General features: G+C 34.1%; 1 protein-coding gene across 3 annotated transcripts in view; it reads left to right on the forward strand.

Annotated features, from left to right (window-relative positions):
* The window catches only part of NBEAL1 (neurobeachin like 1), a 212,748-nt gene extending 204,318 nt beyond the window's left edge, over positions 1-8,430 (forward strand). For all 3 annotated transcript variants that reach the window (XM_038001729.2, XM_073019947.1, XM_073019948.1), the window contains one exon: positions 164-8,430. In XM_038001729.2, coding sequence (XP_037857657.2) covers positions 164-265 — 102 coding nt within the window. In that variant the 3' untranslated portion in view covers positions 266-8,430. The remainder of the gene's footprint in view (positions 1-163) is intronic.
* Positions 8,431-11,170: the final 2,740 nt, after the last annotated feature.

Consider the following 11,170-nt stretch of genomic DNA (forward strand, 5'->3'; position numbering starts at 1 on the left):
CCACCACACCTGGCCGTCTTTCTCTATTGTTAATAACCTTTAAAGTGTTAATAATTCTGCTAACAATTTGTTTCTTTTCACTCTGCAAAATCAGTGTCTTATATATCATTTTTATTTTTTTTCTTAATATTTATTCTTCATTTCTTTGGATTACTTTACACAGATGCGTTCGGGTCAGCTTTCTCGAAAATTGTGGGGATCGAGCAAGCGGCTCAGCCAGATTTCAGCTGGAGAAACTGAATATAATACTCAAGATTCCAAGTGACTGTTACTTCATTTTTCTGTTATGATTACTGAAACCTTATTTATTGCTTTGTTGCTTTAACCACATCTCTCAACTCTCTGCAATGTTGCAAGGCTTTTATCCCTGAAAATCATTTACAGATAACCACAATTTGCTGTGGTATATAAACTAATTCTTGGTCTATACTAAGATGTATTTGAGAAAATACATTTGATTTGATTTAGTGGCCCATTCCTAAAGGTCATTGTATCCATTTTTAAAACAAACCTAAAATGAGAAAATTAGGTTTAAATTGCTTGTTATTCCAAATGATAAAATTTAAGATTTTTCTAATAAAAGAGTACAGATAATGGGACAGTTGAGAGAGATGGCTTTAAATACATTCTTAAGTAATTATTTTTCTATTTACTGACCACTGTAATGAAAACATATCAATTTATTTATGGAACTCCTGATTGGGGATAATATTTTAAAGGTATCTGTTGCACACTTGGATTTTCAAAACTCAGTAAAAGTTACAGGTTTGCATGGTGAGAATAAAATAAGAATATTGAAACTGGTACATTAGCTAATTCTACTACTACTAGCATGTTACTAATGAGAAGTTACTGAATTCTGTTATTGTCCTTAAATAATAAAAATTGAGTAGAAAAAAGTGGAACTAGAGATACATTTTACAGATGTATTTCCTTAATGATATAATTAAGCAAAAGTGCTAATTGTGATTTTGACAGTTGGGTCTTTTAAGTAGCATTTGCAACACAATTTATATTTGCAAAGTTCAAAATTTCTTGACTCTTTCTTCACCAAGCAAATAATACCCAAATATGTTGAATTTTTCACTTAGGATATCTGTGTGATTGATGAATGAATTGAAAAGATATACATAACTTAAAATAATCATTTATATATAGTAATTTAAAATTTTCTATTTCATGTTTTAGGATTATAGCTAATTTTATTATGTAATGTTAAATGTTAAGTTGTGCTTGATTATTAAGATCTTAAAGTAAAAGTCTGATTAATTTGGAATTCAAAGACATTGTTAAACTTAGATTTTTTGTAAGGTTATCTTTTGAGTTGGGTCAGAGAGCTTTTACAACTACCAGTGTTAATAATCTGAGATTCCATGTGTTTGGGAGAACCTGTGAATCCCTCTGAAACTGTGCAGAGATTTTGTATGTTAAATGCATTTTCAGGAAGGAGTGGTTACATGGCTTTCTTTAAAGGGATCTGTGACCAGTAATAATATTATTTTTTGTTCCACAAATCATAGATGTCCTTATATCCAACTGTCTTCTCAGTTGAATTTTAAGAGAAATTTTTCCTTTGCAATTTCGCTTTCCTGTTGACCACAGTATCCAGTGCCCTTTTCTTTATAATCTTTTGAGTGAGTAAAAAAAAATTAAGAAATAAAGGATTCTGTTTAGGGAAACTTTTGAATAGATTTGATTTGATGTGAGTCAGGGCTAATAAAAAGCTATAGAAGAATTTTCTTTCCAATAAGTAAAAATCCTCTGTTTTATTAAGGAAAAAATACCTATGTTTTAGGTAAATAACTCTGAAATAAACTGGTACAACAATTTTAAAATGGAACATATGTAAATGTCAAGGTGTCTTTTCTTAAGACTTCAGGAATTTGTATTGAAAAAAGTCTCAAAATAAGTTCAATAGCAATAATTATGATGCATAAATGAGACTGGCTTCTATTCATTTGTTTTATTTTTGGGGGGTGGGGGATGGGAGGTTTCAATCCAGTGCTTCACACATGGTACCACCGTGGCTATCTTTTTTTTAATCTTATAGTTTTTTAGGACATTTCAAGTCGGCAGAACTAACATGATTGATTTTTAGTTTTTAAAATACTGATTTTTTAAGAAACTTTTTCTAAATCAAAACCTACTAAGTTTTATTTTGTTATTTATCCAGAGATTTTGATGTAAAAATGCCTTCTTTATTTTTAAGGTTACTTAATACTGAATTTGAAAATTATTTTGGATGCTTATGAGTTTTCTAAAACTTAGATAATTAGAAAAAATGCCTACATTTATGATGTTTTACTATGCTGCTTTTTAGATGGAAGAAATAAGCAGTTTTTACTTTATAGTACAAATAAGTTTTGTTCACAATAAAATAGATATCCTACCTGGACTAATACTAGATGTACAAGGTAGTGGAATTATTTTTTATATTGCTTTTTCCAAAAAGTAAAAACCAGAAATGTGGGCCAGGTGTGGTGGCTCATGCCTGTAATCCCAGCACTTTGGGAGGCTGAGTCAGGTGAATCACAAGGTCAGGAGTTCAAGACCAGCCTGGCCAACACAGTGAAACCCCGTCTCTGCTAAAAATATAAAAATTAGCCAAGCATGGTGGCACGTGCCTGTAGTCCCAGCTACTCGAGAGGCTGAGCAGCGCAGGAGAATCACTTGAACCCAGGAGGTGGAAGTTGCAGTGATCTGAGATTGACGCAGGAGGTGGAAGTTGCAGTGATCTGAGATTGCACCACTGCACTCCAGCTTGGGCAGCAGAGTAAGGCTTTGTCTCAAAGAAAAGGAAAAAAAAAATGTGGAATTTAGAGAAAAATATTTGAGAATACTAGCAACAGTCTAGAGAATAGAACTTAAATTTTATCTATCAAAATAAGCAAACAACTATTAGCTGAATAATATATTACTCATTTAAAGAGTATAGCCTACTGAATTAAAACTCACTAGATAAAATAATTGGAAAGAAGTACTTTTGAGGATTCTGGTATATTTAGATGTTACCCATAGAAATTAGTTATATATTATATGATGGAAGAAATGAACAGTATCATTAGAATGAAATAACAGGTGGACATTTCAATTGGTGAATATAGTATCTCAAGTTGGCTCTTACAAAGTCATTATCTGGGCAGTTGTGGTGGCTCATGCCTATAATCCCAGCACTTTGGGAGGCCAAGGTGGGAGGATCACAAGGTTAGGAGTTCAAGACCAGCCTGGCCAACCTGGTGAAACCCCGTCTCTACTAAAAATACAAAAATTAGCTAGGCGTGGTGGCGGGTGCCTGTAGTCCCAGCTACTCAGGAGGCTGAGGCAGGAGAATCGCTTGAACCCAGGAGGCAGAGGTTGCAGTGAGCCAAGATTGTGCCACTGCACTCCAGCCTGGGCAACAGGGCGAGACTCCGTCTCAAAAAAAAAAAAAAAGTCTATTATCTTTGCAGAACTTTTTATATGCTTTTGTTTCTTTATACTGGTGATGACAAAAATAAAAATCTCAGCATCCTGGTGATAGGGAGAGATTTATACCAAGATAATTATTTTACTTTTTGAAAGTGAGATCAAGTATTAAAACATGTAATAGCTGTGCACGCTTAGAGAATAAAGAAGCTTTATAAAAAATTTTTTACAACTGTTTTCAATCAGTATTCTGGCATTACTCAGACAAAATTGAAAGAGAGAAGGAAAAAATAGATCAGGGCATACAAATTAGGAAACTGTATAAACATAAAGATTGGCCAGTTAGTTTCGTCTTTCTTTTTAGCCTGTGAAGCTCATGTCTGTTATTAAGAAGTTAATAACAAAATTAAAATATGTTAACTTTTTTTGGGTCACAGTGCAGTGCATCCTTTTGTAGAAGAAAAAATACCAAGTGTTCATTCTGTCATTAGCAAGGAACACCAATAAGATTTCCTTTTTTTCTCTATTTAGGGCATATTAAAATTATCCTTCAGAGTACTTGTATTGAAAATCAAGTTTATGCTTCTGAAAAGAATAAGAGAAAAATTCTCTCAGAATTGGAATTCAGATTTGAAGGTTAAATCTTAACCTGAGACATTTTATATTTTGTGTGAAAAGGAGTGGTCAGAGGAAACTGTTAACTTGGATACCAGATTTTTATTTAATGATGATAGAGATATGACCTTTGCCTTTATGTATATTTTATATTGTTACTACTAAAGAGATCATTGAGGAAATCTTGTAATTGAACTTAAGGAAGTTAGCTCCTTTTATATATTTATAAAATGAGTAGCATTATCTTTACCACCTTTCCACTGAAAAGATGCAAGTCCTAGGACTATATTAAATATAAATATTATAATCTTAATATATGTAATATTATGGATGTCTGTTGGGAGCATGTGTGTGTAAAAATTGGTCTTTTCAAATATATATATTTAAGCCTGTCTTCTGGAAACAGGTTCTTGAACATACCTTTAGGATACAGTTTTTGACTGGGATATAAGAAATGAAACATGTTTGTTTCCTTTTTGTTTGTTTGTTTGCATCATCAGCCATACTCATGGCTTATCCTACGCATTGTTCCTCTCATCAGCTGAAACTGTTTCTCCCCATTAAGTGAGCAATCTTAAACATTTTCATCACTCTTAACAAAATCCATTCTCAATATTCTTTTTGCTGAATTCGTATATTGTATATACTCAACGTATTATTTGTTTTAAACTTGACTCCATGCAGAGCATTGTTATGTAGAGTTTTCCTGTGTTTATCAGAGTCGTGTGGTATTTTTCTTGCTGACATTAGGCAACAATATAGTGTTATCAGTCATCATTTTAATATGATTTAAAATGTGGACCACAGCCTGCCTTCTTTAATTTAAATCTAGGCCAAGCATGGTAGCTCACGCCTATAATCCCAGCACTTTGGGAGGCTGAGGCAGGAGGATCACTTGAGCCTAGGAGCTCAAGACCAGCCTGGGCAACATATTGGGCCCCCACCTCTACAAGACATTAAAAAATTAGCCATGTGTGGTGGCAAGCACCTTTAGTCCTAGCTACTCAGCTGCTTGAGCCTAGAGATCAAGGCTGAGTAAGCTGTGATTGCACCACTGCACTTCAGCTTAGGTGACAGAGTTAGACCCTGTCTCCAAAAAAAAATTTCTTTTTAATTTAAGTCCAGCATTTTCTAGGCCAGTGGTTCTTAGTGGATATTGCAGATCAGACTTCTCTATGGGGTTTATAAATATACAGATATCTAGGCACTGCTTTGGACTTCCTGAATCTCTTTACTTGATATTCTTGGTATTAAAAAATTATGTCTCAGGATTATTATGTTATATCTTAAAATGTTTTCCTGTATAGAAATTTGTCCATTTATCTTTATAAACCAGATCCAATATTCAGACTTATTTGAAAATAGGCTTAATCATTATCCTGAGAGACATTTTGTCTAAAATTTGCTTGCAATGGCTTTATTATCTTTGTTTTGCCTGCCACAAAAACAACCAAATTTCCTTTCAATTGAATTATTTTTATCATGAACTCTCTTTAGACTGTTCACATTTGAAAATTATAACTAATATTTGCCTCCAGAAAAGTACATCTGTTTTTAATATTAGTTCCTGGTGACTTTCAGTGAATGTTTTGCAAACTTGAATTAGGCAACATTTTGAAGAATAAAAAACGTGACTAACATGCTAAATTTAAAACATAAAAGTAGACCTCTTATAGCCTTGAAGCTTATAATCAATAGAATTTTCCAAATTAAAAGCATTGGATAAATTATCTACTACTTCCAATGACTTTTACAGGTACAGCCTCTGTATAGAAATAACCTTTAATTTTTTATAGGTATAACAGAGAATAAAGCATTAACAGATGTTTAATTCCAAATAGGAAATAATTCTGTTTTCTGTGTTAAGAAATGTAAGGCCATCCTAGAGTATAGGAGTTACTTGATTTTCTTCTGTATAAAAACCTCATTTAAGGCCGGGCACCATGGCTCGTGCCTGTAATCCCAGCACTTTGGGAGGCCGAGGCAGGCGGATCACAAGGTCAGGAGGTCGAGATCATCCTGGCTAACACAGTGAAACCCCGTCTCTACTAAAAATACAAAAAGATTAGCCGGGCACAGTGGCGGGCGCCTGTATTCCCAGCTACTCGGGAGGCTGAGGCAGGAGAATGGCATGAACCCGGGAGGTGGAGCTTGCAGTGAGCCGAGATGGTGCCTGGGCAACAAAGCGAAACTCTGTCTCAATTTAAAAAACAAAAAACTCATTTAATAGTGTCTGTATTATCAGATTCTTATTTGATTATAGTAATTCATCAGACACATCTCCTTCCTTTGGTGGTTATCTCATTGACATTGTCACACGTGAGTGATTTCTAAACACATTGCAGGATTTGGACCTGTAAATCCAGTGGCTTTAGTGATAAGTAAAAGGACACATTCAACAATAACAATATTTATCTTTGTCTTAATGCCCATAATTTATGAACTGAAAATTCAGAAGGAAAAGAATAAATAGAAAGCTACTAATTCAGTATTTGTTTTTCATGGTACGGTTTTCATGTTTCCTTGGAAACATATTTTGCAAATATAACAATAATAGTAATAACACAATTTTGTTATTTAAAAATTACCCATTCATTTTTCAAACTTGACTGTTAGTGGAGGGATGTATGTGTGTCTGTGTTTCCACCTATATAATGGCTGTCTCATTATTTAAATTAATTTATAATTATTTTTCAGTGTACAGAGTTATTAGCTGCTTGTAATGCTGTTACAATGTAACATTGTAATGTAAGATGAAAAATTAGGATTTAGGTGGGATTTTAAAAAATTTATCAATTAAAAACAAACTACTTTTTAAAAGAAATCTTATTCCAATTGGACCTTTAAAATTTTTATTTTGGTAATAATGTATTTCAACTTAAGATGTATTAAAACTAGCAATTCTCTGGTAATCAATGTACTAGTCAACATTAAAATGCTATTTTGGATTGTCTTCTTTTGGTAACATATTCTGACACTAAGCATATGTGTTTTACAATTTAGTGGGCTGAACCTACAAATTCATAAATACTTCTCTTTATTTTGAAGGAAAAAGATACTTGTCTGTATTAGACATAATTGTTTTGCTCTTCAGAATGTTAAAGTTATATTAATCACTAAACACTTTAAGAAGTGGTTCTGGTAGGATGATATAAGTAGTCAGACTTAATTGAAAAACTGTCAGCCTCTTTTTTATATAGGGATTAAAGAGAATAACTTTATTTTTTCCTTTGGAAAGAATAATTCCTTCGGAATTTTGGAATTTTGATTTTCTTAGATGACTTTTTATCGATTTAATTATGATAGTTTCTATTTTTCTTCCAAAATTATGGCATGTTATAGTAGATCTTACTATTAAAGATCTTTTATATTTTGAACTGTTTTTTCCTATTCTGCTTTTTACTACTCTCAAAGACTGTGATTGATGAACAACGTCACCAAACTTTTTTTTGTGGCTAACTGCTTATTTTATAATTAGCTTTACATAAGAAAACATCTTAGGAAACTATGTGGCTGGTTGGTTCCATTTAGAAACTCTTAACAGGTATGGCTTTCTTTCCACCAATTGTTTGCTTTTATAGACTTGGAGCAAAAAATTTAGCAAAAAGTAATCATATCTGGCTAGACAGCCATTTTCTCTCAGATTCATTGCTATAAAAATGAATCTACTGAGGCATAAAAATATGAAACATATTTAATTCATCTCTTTTGTCAGTTTTTCTGGGACTCCAATAGCATTTCAGTGTTATAGAGAGTGACAGTGACTTGAATGCTTGTATACACACATAGCAATTCAGAGCGGAATAACTAAAAATTCAGAATGACTTGTTCTTTAAAAGTACTTGGAAATTGTGCTGCTACTTAAATATTGAAGGAATTCAGAAAGTTGTGTATTTATCTTAAAATGTTCCTTCTCACTTATTCTACTGGAATTGACCATGAAAAAGAAAATATTATGCCTTATTTATATCTAATTATTGACTGTGCAAACTGTGACTCATGGATATTTGTATGCCCCCCCAAAAATGTTTTAAAGTTGAGCAATTTTTAATAAAGATGTATAAATAATTTTGATTATTATTCTCATTGTAGTTAAGTTACTGTTAGTTTGGTGCAATACATTCTTTCCTTCCTCATCCTTTTAAAATTAAATATATATGATGTATGTTTTGTTTTATTACATTAAGTGCTATTTTTTAAAAATTTGTTGTATGTATATGAGCTAATATTTGATTTGTTTCTGTATAGCATGATTAAAGATAATTGAAAATTTTGCACTTATTTTAGGCCCTTGGAAATTTGTATTCTGACACTTTTTAAGAATGTCCATTTATTTTGTACATAATAAATTAGCTTTGTATATGAAAATGGGTTTGAATCAAATAAAAAAAAGTGATGTTACTTTCTTCAGTTGATTTGTAATTCTCAATTCACAGAGTCTGATTAGAACTTATCCTTGGCTAAGTTATTTGGGTAGACAAAAGATTGAATGCAGTATTTGTTAATTAGAAAATTGATCACTGTTTGTGTCTCATATGAGCAGAATTTCTTCTGTAGTCCTATATGCACAAGTTAAATGTCAATTGACTATTTTTTGTCGTATTAACAATAGGTATTTAGCCTTTCACTTTAGAGCTACCTCAAAAACACTGTTACAGGCTAGGCACAGTGGCTCATGCCTGTAATCATAGCACTTTGAGAGACCAAGGCTGGAGAATGGCATAAGCCCAGGACAGGAGTTCAAGGCCAGTCTGGGCAATATAAGGAGACCCTGTCTCTACAAAAAATTTAAAAATTAGCCAGGCATGGTGGTGTGCACTTGTAGTTCTAGCTTGAGCCCAGTAGGTGGAGGCTACACTGAGCCAAGATCACACCACTGCACTCCAAACTGAGTGACAGAGAAATACCCTGTCTCAAAACAAAAAAACATTGTTTTAGTTTTTCCCTTAGCAAATAATTATATGCCATAAATCTCCATTTGTAGTTAACCAAATAGTATATTAGGTTGAATTTTTTTAACTTACATTCTTTCATAATTATAATCTTTAGGGCCAGTCGTGGTGGCTCATGCCTATAATCCTAGCATTTTGGGAGGCCAAGGCAGGAGGATCACTTGAGGCCAGGACTTTGAGGCTGCAGTGAACTATGATCACACCACTGTACTCCAGCATGGGCAACAGAACAAAACTCTGTCTCTAAAAATAAAATAAACCTTTTATCCAGTCAACTTTGACAATCTAAATGTTGACCTAATCCTTCTGGTATTGTCAAGATTAATAGAATCTAATCCATAATAAGACAGAAGCCAATCTCTGTTCCAGGTTCTTGTTTGTACTTTTGTCTCTAGATCCAGAATAACAAAAGAACAGAGATGAACATTAACCTTTACTAGCACCATCCATTCACTGTACTACACTTTACTGAAGATGCTTCATTAGAATTGGAAACTTCCTGCATGAATTCATCTGGTAAGATTTCTTAGTCACTGGACAAAGCCAAGTTAGTTACATGCTTCATTAAGACTGTCTTGCTTTTGTAAAACAAGTTCATAACACTATTCCAAGCATCAAATAAATCTGTTTGTTTCACACAATGATACTGGAGCTTATATTTTCTCACCATATAGAACAGCTTGGGTTTGAACTGTACAGTTTTTTTTTTTCAACCAAACACAGATCTAAAATACAGTATTTGGCCTGGGAAACATAGACCCTTTCTCTACAAAAAAAAAAAGTCAAAAATTAGCTAGGCACAGTGGTGCACAGCTGTAGTCCCAGCTACTTGAGAGGCTTAAGCCTGGGAAGTCCAGCTGTGTGATCACACCAGTGCACTCAGCCTAAATGACAGAGCAAGACCCTGTCCCAAAAATATAAAAGAAAATACAGTATTCATGGGTTGTGAAACCCGTGTGTATGCAGGACAGACTTTTTGTTTGTTTGTTTGTTTGTTTTAGCAGAGACAGGGTTTCACTATGTTGGCCAGGCTGGTCTTGAACTCCTGACCTCAAGTGATCCGCCCGCTTCGGCCTCCCAAAATGCTGGGATTACAGAAATGAGCCACCACGCCTGGCCAATGAAGGGATTTTTTTAAAGGCATAAACCTATAAGGACAAAGAAAACAGGAGAGAAGATGATACAATTTTGGGAGTTGGGAAATTAAGGGATGAATGGGGGGAAAAAAAAAAAAAAAACAAAAAAAAAAAACCAGATCCAAATGGATGAATCTGTACTTACAGGGAGCCTAAGATAAGGACAGTTACCTAACTTCAAATCTTGCCACATGTCCTCTAAAAAAACCATACCGATGAACAAGAACAAATACAGCCTCACGACCCTATGCCTTCAAGATACCTAGAAGACAAACAGTACAGACTTCAAATTAAAAATACAAAAAAGCCAAATTCCAGCAGAGCCATCTCAAGTTTCAACAGTAAACCTCTGCAGAAAGGAAGGTGGGTCCAAGAAAGCAGAGAGTAGGGAAATGGAGGGCCTAACATTGATTTTTTAAAAAAGGGACTCCCAGAAAGAGAAAGTCCACCCTAAGTGCAAAAGTAATGAAAAGTGAAATAATGTGAGTGGATCAGAGTACCGTATATTAAAAATGGATTTAGTGTGCAGGATTCGATGTGGCAGTCTCAGAAAGGCATTGTCTCTTTGGAGACTGGATAGTGAAGTGAAAGGGGAAAAGAGTGGGAGAAATTTAGGATTTAAGATCCTACAGACAATAAAAACACAAAAAAATTGGAGCTGGGCACAGCGGCTCACACCTGTAATCCCAGCACTTTGGGAGGCTGAAGCGTGTGGATCACTTGAGGTCAAGAGTTCAGGACCAGCTTAGCCAACATGGCGAAACCCCATCGCTACTAAAAATACAAAAATTAGCCAGGCATGGTGGCACACACCTGTAATCCCAGCTACTCAGGAGGCTGAGGCATGAGAATCACTTGAACCTAGGAAGCGGAGTTTGCAGTGAGCTGATATGCCACTGCACTTCAGCCTGGGTGACAGAACAAGACTCCATCTCAACAAAAAAAAAAAAAAAGAAAAAGATTGGAAGATATATAATCCCATCCCTCACCCTCACCCCTGCCCCCACAAAAACAAAACAAAACAAAACAAAACAAAAAAAAAAACTAAACTAAAACTAAGCT

This window comes from Chlorocebus sabaeus, chromosome 10 (genome assembly GCF_047675955.1).
Source record: "Chlorocebus sabaeus isolate Y175 chromosome 10, mChlSab1.0.hap1, whole genome shotgun sequence".
In the NCBI taxonomy this organism is placed as follows: Eukaryota; Metazoa; Chordata; class Mammalia; order Primates; family Cercopithecidae; genus Chlorocebus; species Chlorocebus sabaeus.